At 35.5% G+C, this 15,774-nt stretch overlaps 1 protein-coding gene across 3 annotated transcripts; it reads left to right on the top strand.

The window, feature by feature from the left end:
- The first annotated feature begins 372 nt into the window (after nt 1–372).
- On the top strand, nt 373–15,022 carry LOC143205830 (piwi-like protein Siwi). Of its 3 annotated transcripts, XM_076418851.1 has the most exons (17): nt 373–651; nt 708–941; nt 1,001–1,253; nt 1,312–1,354; nt 2,514–2,811; nt 2,871–2,937; nt 2,997–3,113; nt 3,177–3,422; nt 4,360–4,616; nt 4,674–4,857; nt 4,920–5,153; nt 8,103–8,414; nt 10,411–10,635; nt 10,688–10,787; nt 11,200–11,393; nt 11,447–11,912; nt 14,697–15,022. In XM_076418851.1, the coding sequence occupies exons 5-17, from the start codon at nt 2,521–2,523 to the stop codon at nt 14,737–14,739; spliced, it is 2,736 nt and encodes a 911-aa protein (XP_076274966.1). In that variant the 5' UTR covers nt 373–651; nt 708–941; nt 1,001–1,253; nt 1,312–1,354; nt 2,514–2,520; the 3' UTR covers nt 14,740–15,022. The 3 variants fall into 3 exon arrangements, with proteins under 3 accessions (XP_076274966.1, XP_076274964.1, XP_076274967.1); XM_076418849.1 differs by having other exon boundaries at nt 1,032–1,253; nt 1,312–2,811; XM_076418852.1 differs by lacking the exons at nt 373–651; nt 708–941; nt 1,001–1,253; nt 1,312–1,354 and adding an exon at nt 2,245–2,413.
- The last annotated feature ends 752 nt before the right edge of the window (nt 15,023–15,774 follow it).

Genomic DNA, 15,774 nt, shown 5'->3' with positions numbered 1-15,774 from the left:
GCTTGGTTGCACAGGACCATTTTTTTACTATCAAATATAATAAATAATCCAATTTAAATCGAAGCGCCCTAAAATTTTAAATGTTGGAATGCGGAAAAATAGAGAAAACGAGACTAAAACAATAAATACAAATCTTACTACTATGCAAAACTATATTTTATTGAATATTGCAGTTATTCAATATACAGCTGGCGGCAAATGTATAAATCCGCCACTATACCACCATTTATATATATATATATATATATATATATATATATATATATATATATATATATATATATATATATATATATGTATATATATATTTATATATAATATAATAATACTAATTTAACATATCGGCAACATTGCAGATGCCCCTCGAATGACAGTGTTTCAATGGTGTAAACAGCCGCTAGTATTCTTTTGTTTATAACCATACTTTTCACGATGGCATACCATAATAAAATGTCTTGTGAAACATTTTTCGACGGGACGTGTAGTTTTCTTTTCCTAAAAAACAATGTTTATTGCTAAAATAATATGTACCGTCTAAGAGTTTTTAAAAGAGTATGAAATTATTGTAAGTATGGCTGGTAGCATAATAAACAGTTATGATAAGGAAGAAAATACGAATAATATTGAAATTCACCACGTTTGAAGTTTATGGTAAGAATATAACATAAAACTCTTATGTTTATACGGCTTTAGTATTCTATTTATAGATTCGTGAAGAGATTTCAAACATATACATTTCTGTAACAATTACAAAATGATCCAAATTCACCAGAGGATATACAGTCCCAAGAGAAAATAATGTATATGTGTAAATTTCCCGATGAGGTAGACATAATGAAACCTTAAATTTAGAATATTACTTTTATGTTGTGGCACAAAATGTATAAATGTCAATCAGGCAATTCATCCGTCAATGATATGGACAAAAATTATATAAACTAGTATGAATTTATATTTACTGCATGATGTATTTTGTATATATTTTATTGCTATTTTGTAGATAATTGTTTACTGGGTTTAAATTATTTCAGACACTATTGCTATGTAGTATGAAAAAATAAAAGCTATCAAGTGCAAGATGATTTGGATGGAAGAGTGACAGTCCTTATAAGAGGATATTATGCTAGAATCCTTTCAAACCATAAAGTAAAAAATAAACTTCATAACAAGCACATTTGAGACATACCTTGGAGAAAATGAAGGATTAACACCTTGAAACCAGTGATATATTTGCTGTCTAAAGAATAACATAGGCAAGTGACTCTTTTCTCTAAAACTGTTGTGTTTAATAATTTTTATTTTATATTTTAGGTCGAAGATATGGCTCTTTTTATAAAAAAGCTAAGAAGCGATTGTTAAGTATAGTGCGTTTAATGGGTGGTTATTTTTACATGTTGATCTGTTCGTCACATTTTAAAATGTTTGCATTGCTTACAATATTTTAATTAATATTGCAAACTTAATATTTTCATGTTGTTAATAATTATTTTATATGAGGCTATTATTAAACATCTTTTCTCGTACTACTTGTGTAATACTTTTTCCATATTATTGTAACAAATTTCAAAGTTAAATATTCCAGATTCCTGCAAGTTATATATAAATATTTTAATTTTTCGTATTTTTATGGGGTTTTTATATAATTATATGTTTTATTATTATTAATCATTAATAGATATAAAACACGTAGTTATCATTCAAAATCATCTTTATAGTAATCATTAAATTAAAAGGAAAAACAGGGTTACTTTCTCGAAATCAAAACATGTCATTCATAATCGCCAATATTTTCCACGTTCACTCAAATTTGTTAACTAAATCCGTTCGTCCTGTTTGTTCTGTATCCTGCGTTCTGTTTGTCGCCAAGCGCCGAAAGTTATTGTGGCGAACACTGGAACTAAGCAAAGAGAATTCAGTTCTGCTCGTGCGCATTTTCAATTTTCACAGGAAATTCGCCCCGAATGCTCAAGTCTGTACCCACCATTCTATATCCTAAAATTGTTCATTTGGTTCTAAATGTATTGTTTGATATTTTGAGATATTTAATTTAAATATCATCTGTGGTGGTGTATATATCTGAGATACATTGGAAAATCGGGTTTATAACTTATAAACTAAATTATAATCATATTATTATTATCAGAATGAAGGAATTACAATTGAAATATTTTAATTTATTCGAATCTATATATTATGTCCAGCGCTAATTGCTAACTTCATTAGAAAGAAAAGTAAGAAAACTTATTTACCGACTGAAACGCGAGGGAATTGTCATTCATTTTCCCTCGCTTCCGTATAAGGGCTGATTGTATTTTTGTATTATTCGCCTATTTATATTAATATTTGCTGAGATTTACATGATTAATGAGTTTAAAAACTTGTGAGGGTTTAGTTTTGTTTGTTTCTTTAACAGGTAAGCAGTTTTCTAATATTTTTGTCCGTTAAGCAGCTTTGTTCTTTCTTAAAATTTATTCGTTTCTATTTACGCGTTAAAATCAACGAAATTTGTATAGGTTTGTAATGGAAAACAGACCGAGGGGCAGGGCTCACGGCCGAGCCAGAGGCGAACATCAGCAGGGCCGAGGCAGCGGCCCCAGACCGGGTCCCTCGCAAGGCTCATCTCGTCAAGGTGGCTCCAGAACTTTTGCACCGCAAGGAGCCTGGGGCACCCGAGGAGCTTCGCAACAACATCAAGCACCACAGGGCCAGTGGGGCCCCAAAGTCCAACAATCTCAGTCCCAGCCCCCGCCGCAAGCGTCAGGTCAACAGAGTCAGTGGGGCGCTCGCGGACCTCCAGATTCCCTTCCGCAGGTGAGACGTTGTTGATAACGTTATGAGTTATTGTGGGTGATATTATGCATAATTTGCAGCAATCTGCGGGACGTGGTCCAGGAACTATATGCGTTGAAGAACAACAACAAACCTTGGCAGCTCAAGGTAAGATTGTCTCTGATTCATTTTGTAGATGAGTAGTATTAGACATTATTGATTTATAGTTCGACAGATTGGTGGTACAGATGACGAGACACGTGGCGGAGGAGGGGGGGTTAAAGGAAGAACTAATCGGAAAGGAATCGTGGACACGAAGCCCAAACATTATGCGACCAAACAAGGTTAGGACCTCTAAACGTGCTTAAGACACAACAGATGATGGTTGATGATTTTCTATTTTGTAGGCTCGGATGGAGAAAAGATCTTGCTCAAAGCGAACTTTTTTCCGCTGCTGAGCGCGACCAAGTGGGGACTGAATCAGTACCGTGTCGATTTTAAACCGGAACTGGACAATACAAAAACACGACGGGCCCTAGTTCGCAGAGCCTTCGTAAACAAACTTTCTTCAGGCATATTGTTTGATGGTGCTGCTCTCTACACCCCAACCAAGCTCCAGCCAGATCCCTTGGAATTGGCTGTTGCTGATGATGGTAAGTGCTAAAGGACTACAGATTGTTTTTCATGATTTTAAAAGCGAATATATTTATACATTTATTGAGCGTATCAATTTGATCGATGAGCTTTTCCCACTTTTCTGGTAATATCATGATTTTGGCAATTTCTGGATTTTCTGAGCGAAAATCTAAACCAAATGATCTTCACAAGATCCTTTTAAAGTGAGATTTGCTCCGTTAGTATGAATAAATAACAATCTTTCTAGTTTAGGTTATATAGTAAACATATGGTTGCGCCAACCGATTTTTCCGGAGCTACTAAAGATGTGTATGATCTAGGATGTCTGTGATGGAATATTTTTTAATCCCATATTTCAATCGCGTCATTTGTTGATAGCAGAAAGTCAAATTAATGGTATAAAACATATGAATATGTGTCAATGGTTCAAAACCTTTTCGTTGTGCACATTTGGTTGACTGGATCTACACCGATATGTTTAAAAATGGCCAGCTAGTAACTCAATGATTCTGTAGCTAATTTAGCTACCAATTAGTCCCTTCGTCCTATAATTCAACATTATCCAATATCAATAACTGCAAACCTTCAACTCGACTCTCCTCTTGTTTTTTAATTTGGTATCAGTTTTATATATTTCCTCTCCCACGATGAGAAATCTATTCACTTCCAGTCTTTTAGCTAGTTCTGTGCTCTTACAGGCTATAGATTTTTGGAGTATTATTAAAAAAAAATTAAAAGCATGATCGCTAGTCTTTACATGCTGATACCAACATTGGAAGGTCTTTGTTATTTCTGTATGATATATTTTTGAAAATACCGAGCAGGTCATGTTTCGTCAAAAGAAGCATTAATCAAGAGGGATAACGTCTGGTAAATACGCCAGGTCATGCCGATTGTGTTAGCCGGGTTTATTTTCAAGTTTCCGTCGACTCATTGGCGAGTGATGTTTTGCAGATAACGTGAAATACTTGGTGTCCATTCGCTTGGTGGGAGAGGTGAACTGGGGCGACTGGCACTACCTGCAGATCTTCAATCTCATCGTCAGGCGTTGCCTGGAGTCGCTCGAGTTCAAGCTGCTGGGGAGAAATTATTTCGATCCTATGTACAAGGTGACTATACCGCAGTATAATCTGGAGCTGTGGCCCGGTTATATCACGTCGATGAGGCAGCATGAAAAACAGATCATGTTGAACATCGATCTAAACTTTAAGGTGCGTTCTAGGATATTTCGGCCAAGACTGAAGCTTATCACGTTCGTATATTTGCAGGTCCTCCGTACCGACAACGTCTATGACCTTCTATTGGAGTGTCAGAACGATCGTAACGCCAGGAAAGAGTTCCAGCAACGGGTGATGGGCTGCATCGTCATGACCTACTACAACAACAAGACCTACCGGATAGACGACGTCGATTACGATCAGAACCCAGATAGCAAATTCAAGAAACGCGATGGTAAGATTATCGGCGCGATTCGGGGACTCGTCGTGTGATTATGCCGTGCCCGTTGTTTGTAGGAACCGAAATTAGTTACCGCCAATATTTCGAAGAGAGATACCGCGTCCGCATAACCCGCAATAATCAGCCAATGCTCATTTCCCGGTCCAAACCGCGAGAAATCCGAGCCGGAATGCCAGAGATCGTCATGCTGGTGCCCCAGCTATGCACGATGACGGGTCTGACGGAGAAACAGAGAGAGAACTTCCAGCTGATGAAGTCCCTGAGCGAACACACCCGTATCGGATCAAGTGGTAAGTATAGTCTATTCAAAGTGTTTTTAGTAATGCGTCATAGATATTTGTGACATCGAAAATAAATGAAATAATTGAACAAAAATGTCATTAAATATAATTTATTTTAACATTCAATACATATATTATCGAAGGACTTAAAACTACAATTTGGAACACAGGTATAAGTTTGTACGTTAGATTTGTTTTGCTTCCATTAAACTCTTTTCCACATCACCCACCCAATTAACAATTGTATACATTAGAGACGTATTTTACTTTCATTCGAGAGCATATTTACCTTTTTTAGAAGTCATCTTGGTATCACTGTATATTTTATTTCTTCTGCTACCATCTATGTACACCATTCTTCATAAAATTAATCACTGAATTATGTCTAATACATCTACCATATCTACAAAGCAGTATTTATTCTCTCCTTATACGTTATAACCTAATGCCCATATTTAATTTTGAACAATTACAATCATATCTGTGCATACAAACCTTTCACGCCCTACAATACCATTTTCTACAGTTATATTCAGTTAATATATAATTAATTACCATGCATACCTTTAGCTTTTTCCACTCCCATCACACTGTCTCAGGAATTTCCAACATTGCACAGCATTACCTCATATCCTTAAAGTTTCCTTCAGTCAATTTCACTTTCCGACTCACTGTCCAATCCAATTACCAAACTGTTAATTTCTAATCACAATTTATCAATTTCTTCCTATGTATGTCTTATCGAGTTCATCCAAATCGAAAGTGCTATGGTTGACTATGCTTTCTTCCACATACCTAAACAGTTTTTGATGGAATATCCTTCTCCACTAGCAATATATCTGCAATTAATTGTTAATAAATATAATGACTAACTAAACCTAATCGAATACTATTGCAACTTTTACCTCTTTCCTTTTTCCATCAATTTTTGTTGTCTCTACACTTTTTTGTTACTTTCTTGCCAAGAGTGCCACAATGAACCTTTATGAAATATTCAATATAAGTTTCATCAAGATAAACACAAATTCAAATAGTTTAAAAAATTGAATTATTTTTACAACTGGCAGTGGATCTTCACAGCATTTAAACCATATGCCCTTGTAAGAGTGTATGAAAGGATGTCTTACATCCCTCAAAAAGCTGCATGTCCTTTATGTATATCTGAGAAGTGAAGATTGGAACTTTGTAAAATGGTAGAAACTAATGGGATTATTTATAGTTTATTCGAGTGATTGACCTTTTTCATAGTTGACGACATAGCTATTCGAGGGAGCCCGGAGAAAGAGACCGTCGAACTTTGCACATTAATATTTGGGTCTGAACCCGTGTTGTTCGTCTGATATGATATGGTTCTGCTCTGCAAAAAGCTGAGAGCTTTTTCAGTTGGAATACTGATATTTCATCGTATCCAGGTGCCTTTTTGGGCTTCAGTTTGCTGATGATTTTTTGTAGCATTTTTGGTGAGACTAGATGGTTTTGGAGAGAGTTTGGAGGCATTATTTTCACTAGATTATTGGCCTCTCTGATGACGTTTTTGTTTCGAGTGGCGCCACTTCCTTTTTTAAAAGGTAGGCATCCCATTAGTTTTTCGAAGGATTCGGCAAGGAGACTACGAAATTTCCTGACCATGCAGATTTCAGGGGGGTGAATGTCTTTTTTGACTTTTCGAGATTCTCCAGATGTCTGCGGGCGCTGCTGGGTTTCCAATCTCAGCTGCATAAAGATGAGGAAAATAGAATTACTAGCTCTCTAGATTCGCCATTTCAAGTGGATTTAGCGCACGAGAAATTAAGGGTCAATAAAGTTGCCATAAAGCCAATGAAACAAAATCAACGCATATAACGTTTACCCTGCGTGGGAGAACATGTCCACCAGTGAATATCAATCATCGTCAACTCCCCCAAGCAGAGCATGTTAAATATCTTGGTATGCACTTAGATCGACGCCTAACCTGGAAGAAGCATATACTCTCTAAACGGAAACAACTGGGACTAAAATTATATCAAATGTATTGGCTCATCGGGCGCAAATCCAAATTATCATTAGATAACAAGGTATTGCTGTATGAGTCTATACTCAAGTCCATTTGGACATATGGAATCCAACTATGGGGTACCGCTAGCAATTCTAATATACCCATCATTCAACGGTTCCAAAATAAGGTGTTGCGTGTCATTGTTGATGCTCCGTACTATATTTCAAATAAAATGATACAACGCGATATTCCTCTAGAACCTATAACGAGTGTAATTCAACGTGTTTGTGTGAAGTACTTCGAAGGAGTGTCAGTGCATCCCAATGTACTCGCTAATCAGCTAAATATGCGACGTGATAGTGAAGTGCGTAGACTAAAACGTTTAACACCACCTGATCGGATTACTAGACATATGTAGACTTTAGAATAAGACTAATTAATTAAGATAATATTTTATACAGAAGATTGCTTAATGAAGTGATTTTCTACATGCCATGTATATATAATATAGACATAAGAAATACTTATTGCCAATAGGGCAGATTGTGGACTCACGAAGAGTAATAAAAAAATATATTGAGACATTTTTTCGGTAAAGTCCAACTTAACCCAATCCAAAATGGTTGTCGGCTCCGCATCGAGTTGCAATATTGCGTTCTAGGGATGCAGAAAATATATCGATATTTTCTGAAAAAAATATCCATATTTTTGGTCGATCTATCGATATTTTTTGATATTTGTTCGAAATAGATTAAATATCGTTATATTAGTAATATATTAACTATATTATTACAATTGTAAAGGTTTAGTGAATTTTGGTAGTTAATTTTAAAGTTCCGCCAAACATTTTTATTATTTAAAAGAAATATATATTTCTTTACTCTAATATTTAACTGTTTTTGCTTTTTCTTAGAAATATCGATATTTTTTTCGGTGGCTAACACCCCCAATAGCGTTCTCATTCTCTATCTGCTCCACTCTAGCCCGGATGAACAAACTGCGCGAGTTCAGCGCGAAGCTGCAAAAATGCCCGAAGGCTATTGACGAACTCAAGAAATGGGACCTGAAGCTGGCCCAGGACCTGGTCCAGTTCACAGGACGCGTGTTACCGCAGGAAACCCTCGCTGGCGGCTCGGGTTCGCTCATGCCCGGACCTCGTGCCGATTGGACCGGCAACCTGAAGACTGCCACCATGTTCGCGCCTGCCAAGTTGGACGCGCTGGTGGTGGTGTGTCCGGTACGGCTCAAGAAAGCCACCGGCGAGTTTGTCGCCAGCATACAACAGGTCGCCCGAGGTGAGTAATTTATCACCCCATACCATGTTGATTTGAGTGTTCAACTTTGCCAGTTCTCGCAAGTCATATGTAAATTCGAAGAATGTAGTATAAATAAAATAAATTATCTCGAATTTTTTAAAGTAGTGTAGGTACCCAGAAACTAAGATTGTGGCGTATATCAGACACATCCTGTATTTTTGACCTTGTTTACCCATGCTTCAACACTTGTAGCATCGCTTTTATATTTTGTACCTGTGATATTCAATTGATTTGCTTGCTGAATATTATATAAATCTTTATGAGTCAATAAGTCCAATCTTTTCAAATTGCCACTGGTCAGGTTTATTAGCTCGGGTTTCATACAATATGATATCTATTGCAATTTTAGCAGGGAGACTTGGCTTTGGCTTTGGTTAAAATCATACTTTTATCTTATTTTATTAACGCTCACCTCCCACCTTTGGATACAGTCTTATGAATTCCAGATCGATTAAGCTAAAATTTATAAATGCTAATATTTTTATGATTTTAGTTTGCTTTATGATCAACGAGCTGGGATTTTGATGGGATATACTCACGTAAAGAACATTGAGTCATATTTATGTGAACTTTTATATTCGTATGGTCAATTATATATATAGTGGGTGAAAGTTTTTTAACACTATTTACAGGTCATTGGTTTATATATTAATATCTACTATTTATGATTAAAATATGAAGTGTACAAAAGTAAATAAATTATAAACAACAAGATTCTTAACCTTACAAAACAATATAACAAGCCTAGGAACTATCGACTGAAAACAGACGATAGTCGTAAAACAGAAAAAAAAAGTCGATAGTCAAAAAACTAGCGACTAAAATTAGTAATTACTATTCAAAAATTCAAATGCACGGTTCGACATTTTTTTTCCAATTCGTGATGTCGACGAAGATGTACTGTGATTATATTTTCTAACGGTAGTATAAGCGAGTCGGAGATGTAAATATTCCCTTACGTAATACCTTTAAAAAAGACGAGAAGGAAAAAAATAATTACTGAATACTATTAACATGCAATTTAATATTTCATTTTAAACGAAATAGAATTACTTTTATATTGGAATGTTCTGTGGATATGTAAAAACGAATTGAATTTTTCTATAGAATGGTATAAGACCCCACACATGTTTTATCGTATTTTAATATGTTAGTTTTAAAAATGATCCCACAATAACTACTAGAGCTTTTTTAAATAAAGTAAATACTTTATTATTGAACGAAAGTATTGTTTAACAAAAATCGAGGGAGTAATCGAAATATTACCTATTAGTGCCGTAAAAAGTCAAAAATATTTTACTATTTATCATTCACAATTTTAATCTTTTTGCCCTATTACATTAACAATCTTGAAAAATATCGTTCCAAAATGCTGCTATATTAATATACAACATATTGTTATTTACAAGCAAATTACCACAAAATTATAAAACTATATATATTACATATAAATCTATGGAAGCATAAACTGGGTAAATGTTTGTCAAGGTCGCGGCTACTACGACAGAGCCAGAAGAATCAGTCGAATGAAATTAGTAGAACCAAAAATAGTAACTAAAAGTACCCGACAAAAAAGTCGATAGTAAATAATGACAAAATCAGTCGGGCCGAAAATAACGATTGAAACAGTCGATAGTAAAAAGTAGTCAATTATTAAAAAGTCGATAGTCGTTTTCATTCGATAGTTCCCAACGCTAAATATAACGCTTAAGCTAACTTAATGTATGAATATATAATATAATAATATAGGATACCATACAAACAATTAAGTGATACTAAAACTCCAACCAGCGCCAGGTTTGAAACAAAAGTGGCTGCCGCAGTCGTTGTTGGATTCAACCTTTCGATCGCTTGTGAACGGCAACGCCGCAAAATCAAGCGTAAACTGTGGAAACTCGCCGAATGCTGACTATGATCATGCAAAATCAGCTGCTACTGTCGCTTACGGCTAATGAATGTCTGTTTCGTTTTCCAGTGATGAAATTCCAAATCTCGGGGGTAAAAACCGTCGATTTGGGGGACGATCGGGCGCAGAGCTACCTGGGCGGTTTGGAATACGCCATGTCGACCCTCCACGCCCAGCTGGTGTTCGTGGTACTCACCAGTAATTCCCACGATAAATACACCGCGGTGAAGAAGAAATGCTACGTGGATAGGGCGATGCCGTGCCAGGTGGCCGTAGCGAAGACCGTTCAGAAGAGTAGGTGCTCATGGAATTCGTGATATCGGCGCTCAGTCTCGTTTGATTTCAGATAATCGGTCGGTAGCTATGAAGATCGCCATACAGATGAACTGTAAGCTTGGCGGGTCGCCGTGGGGTTCTACCATGCCTAGATTTACGATGGTCGTAGGGTAAGTGACGTAACGTTGTTTCAAACGATGACGGTACTCAAATGAGTACCCATATTTTCAAAACTCCCATGGGTACGAATTAAAACCCGCTGTTTTAACATAAGATGGCTCCAGGGAAACCTGGCCATGATATGTCAAGGGAAGACTGTAATATGACGTGATGTTTTTTAGGATCGAATTTTTCCACTATTTGTTTTCTCTGCAATTCTGTTAGCGACTCATCTACTACTTATTTTAGACGACTTTCTGTAATATTGCCGTATATTTAAACAACGGCGCACTACAACGGTATAATTATTATAGCCTCTTTTATCTTTTTATATGTATCGGAACAATACAGGCTATTTACCAAACTTGCGGTATTTGTTCCTTTTCCCATACTCCATACTAATTCTTTTGCGCCTCCTTTCAGTTACGACGTCTGCCGTGATACTGCCAACAAAGGGAAGAGTTTCGCCGGAATGGTGGCCTCCATTGATGTAGGATGCTCACAGTATTTCAGCATGGCAGTGGAGCACGCGCAAGAGCAAGAGCTCAGCAGTAACATAGCCGCCTTTGTCACGTTGGCCTGCGAACACTTCCAGTCGCGGAATGGTGTATATCCAGGTAAGGACGCGGTGTCCGGTACCACCGACGATTTTCATCTTATATCGTTTCAGAACGCATAGTGGTATACAGAGATGGTGTGGGCGACGGTCAGATAAAATACGTGAAGGAACACGAGGTGGAATTGCTGAAGGAGAAGCTGAAGAGCGATCTGTTCAAGGACCGACCCCTGAAGCTGGCCTTCATCATAGTATCGAAGCGTATTAACACCAAAATTTTTAGGGCCCAAGCGGACGGGCTGAGCAGCAATCCACCGGCGGGTACGGTCGTCGACGACGTCATCACGTTGCCGGAACGGTACGACTTCTTCCTGGTGTCCCAGTGTGTCAATCAGGGAACCGTAGCGCCTACCAGTTACAACATCATCGAGGATACATTGGGCATAGACGCCAACAGGATCCAGAGGTTCACCTTCAAGCTCACGCACATGTACTTCAATTGGTCCGGTACCATCCGCGTGCCGGCTCCCTGTCAGTACGCCCACAAACTTGCTTTCATGACGGCCCAATATCTGCACAGGTGAGTTTTTGTGTCGATTAAATCTTTGTGTCTTGCCGCCGCATTCACTATTTTATTTAATAGTATTGTGACTTCTCTTAAAAGTATAGTCTATTCAAAGTTTTTTGTCATGGATATTTGTGACGTCGAAACATTGCAACGTTGCCGCATCAACTCTGTGTTTTAATTCAATTTAGCTTTGACATACAAGAAAATTCTAATCTAAATAAAATAATTGAACAAAAATGTTACGAATACAATTTATTTTAACATTATAGTACATAACATAATACATATACTATTGAAAGACTTAAAACTATAATTAAGAACATTGGTATAATAGTTTGTAGGTTAGATTTGTTTTGTTTACATTGAACTCCTTCCACGCCACCCATGAGGCAGAATTTCTAGGCGCGTTTTTTTTTATGTAGTGGTATCCCCTGGTAGAGGCCTAATCATCTACCTAATTAACAATTATATATCTCAGAAGCGAGTTCATTCTAGAGCATATTTACCTTTTTACGTTTAGTTCTTCCTTCGATGGTGTGTTTACTTGTTAAGTCATCTTGGCATCACTGTATATTTTATTTCTTCTGCTACTATCTGTGTACACCATTCTTCATAAACTTAGTCACTGAATTCCGTCTAATGCATTTACCATATCTACAAAACCAGTTGTATTCAATCTCTACTCATACATTCTAACTTATTGCACATGTTTAATTTTGAACAATTACAATCATATCTGTGCACACAAATCTTTCACGCCCTACAATACCATTTTCTACAGTTATATTCAATTAATTATGTGCATACCTTTAGTTGATTACACTCTCATCACTCTGTCTCAGGAATTTCTGGCACTGCACATTCCAGCATTATCACATATCCTGAATGTTTCCTTCAGTCACTTTCACTTTCCGACGCAATCACTAAACTGTTAATTTCTAATCTGTCTAAAACATGTTCACGATTCCACCATTTATCAATTACTTCCTCTGTATGTCTTACCAAGTTCATCCAAACTGAAGGTGTTATAGTTGACAATGCTTCCTTCCACATATCCAAACAGTTTTTGTTGGATTATCCTTCTTGACCAGCAATATATCTGCAATTAATTATTAATAAATATAATACGCGACATCGGTAATTCATAAGACCATTTTCCAATTTTGGCCCAAGTTAGAAGCAGAGCCAAAATTGTAAAATTTCGATAGTCCATATCTCGGAAACTATAAGAGATAATGCAATTTGGTAATCGACAACGTACTTACCATGCCGAATTAGCAATATATCTGCAATTAACTATTAATAAGTATATATAACCAACAAAACCTAATCGAATACTATTGAAACTTTTACCTTTTTCCATCAATATTTGTTGTCTTTACACTTTTTTTGTTACTGTCTTGCCAAGAGTGCCACAATGAACCATTTTGAAATATTCAAGTTTCTTATATTATTTTAATTTTAAGGTAATATCTGGAAGTTCCATTAAACCTATCCGAGGGTTATCTTTACACCGTTTAAAATCTATACCCTGTAAGAGTGTATACCTCAAAAAGCTACATGTCCCTAATTCTTTTATGTATACTTTCCAGAGAGACAATTTTCTCTAACGTATTATTCTTCATTTTGTAAGCGATGTTATTCACACTACCCACAGTAATATTTAGCACGCCGGCACACTGCTAAAACACATATTCATTAAAATTGTAGGGGCTTATATTATTTAATATCATCAATAATTACCTCTCTAACGAAATTTACCGGCAAAGAGGGCCTCCGTTACCCCGTTTCTTTTCGAAATAATCTATTAAAGCCGCAATCAATTTGTGACCCTGAATATCTGAAGTAATATGATATATTACGGAGCGACTTAAAATTTATCAAAATAAAGGGCTAAAACCTGTAATAATAGGTTTATAACCTGTAATAATTATATGTAATGTTTTGAGTAATTTAGCGTACATCTGACAACCGAACGGTGACCACCTGTCAGACATATGCAAAATTCTAGAAAACAATTATGATACGAGGTTTTAACTCTTATCTATAAATTATTGTGGCTGTATAATTAACTGTAGTTTTTAGATATATTATAATGTTAAAATAAATTATATTTGGTAACATTTTTGTTCAATTATTTTATTTAGATTAGATTTTTTTTATGTCAGTGCCAAACTGAATTATAACTTAAGAGTTGTTAAGAGGTTTTAACCCTTACCTATAAATTATTGTTGCTTTATTTTTGTTCAATTATTCTATGTAGAATAGAATATTCTTGTATGTCAAAGTCAAACTGAACTAAAACTCAGAGTTGATGTGGTAACATTGCGATGTTTCGACAACACAAATATACATGGCGCTTTACTAAAAAAGCTTTGAATAGACATTATATTAAGTTGCTTTTGTTCAAAATAACCGATTATAGATCTAGTCTTTTTCTGACTATCTAATGGTAATCATAATATGTAAATTATCATAAATATTTTGTATTGTACTGCATTGCCCATCAGAAAGTCATAAGGAAACCAAGGCTCATTATCCCTGAGATATTTGGAATATTGACATTATTTTAAAAAATTACAGTTCCAAAAAAAAAGTTAATTTAATTTAATCTACTGTTGTTGTTTAGGAAGAGTGGAGGAAGGTTAACGGAAATGATCACCGAAAGGGGTCACCATGTTTATAATATTGTATTTGCCATATTATTTGATAATTTCGCATTCACCATATTATTTATAATTTAGCATTCGTCATATTATTAAATAGTTGATGAAATCGTTTTTTTTTCTTTAATAGACCTGCCATAGCCGGATTGAACGAGACCCTATATTTCATGTGATGGATCTATGCATGTGAACAAAGTTGTTTCTTTTAGGAGAAGAATTTTTTGTTTTGTTTTTAAGAGATCTCAGGTTTTGTTTTTATTCACACATACCTAAACGATGTAGTTCATAAAGGCACTTTGGAAGTTCGTCCACCGTACCTGATTTAAAGTTATATGTTAGTTAATATAGGATTACATTTTAGAATTAAGACATGAATGTACATTCTTTTTTAATATCATAAGAGTTTTGACATTATTTTCATAATAATAAAAACTATATAACAATAAACAACAAAAATATTTGTTTTATTCGAACTTCCAGTCCAGGATCTTCAGGTAGGCGGCCTCGGCCCTCTCGTTTACTTGCCAAGCCTCCAGGTGCATCTAAAACTATAAGAAAAAACGCTACGCTCTATAGCTATAGGGTTATAGTGAGTACAGACATGAAGGAAGCGAATGGTTCTGTCTCTGGGCGTATATTGTAATCGGCAAACGTATTCTCCGTAGCGGTATTTTCTCGTGATCGAAATTAACTCGAAAATTCGGGTCCACCAAATTTATTTAAAGGTTTGGTTCGGAGGCGCGTATACTTTTCACAATAGCATAAGAAAGAAATTATGATTGGTTATGGTAAGATAGAAAATACGAATAATATTGAAATCTAACTCATTTGAAGATTATGGTAATAAGACATAACACTCTTATGTTTATACAACTTTAGTATTCTACTTATCGATTCCTAAAGATATTTCAAACATTTACAATTCTGTAATGACTAAAAAATAATCTAAATCATCAGAAGATATATTCAGCCGAAAATAAAATACCGTATATGTTGAAATTTCACTATGAGGTAGACATTATAAAAATATAAATTAAAAATATTACCTTTATTACTTTATACCTTTACTTTATTACTTTACAAAAGTCCTTTTGAAATTCATTTATAGTATTTCTGGTCAAAAACATAAGTGAAAAATGAAGTTCGTTAAATAAACAAAGTATGTATTTTATTTTTTTATCCTCTGAGTATGTTGCATTGTTGCTTTA

This window comes from Rhynchophorus ferrugineus, unplaced genomic scaffold, assembly GCF_030347505.1.
Source record: "Rhynchophorus ferrugineus isolate W39M unplaced genomic scaffold, kcgeb_rfMv2 rfM17, whole genome shotgun sequence".
Taxonomy (NCBI): domain Eukaryota; kingdom Metazoa; phylum Arthropoda; class Insecta; order Coleoptera; family Curculionidae; genus Rhynchophorus; species Rhynchophorus ferrugineus.
This window is presented reverse-complemented; position numbering and strand designations above follow the sequence as displayed.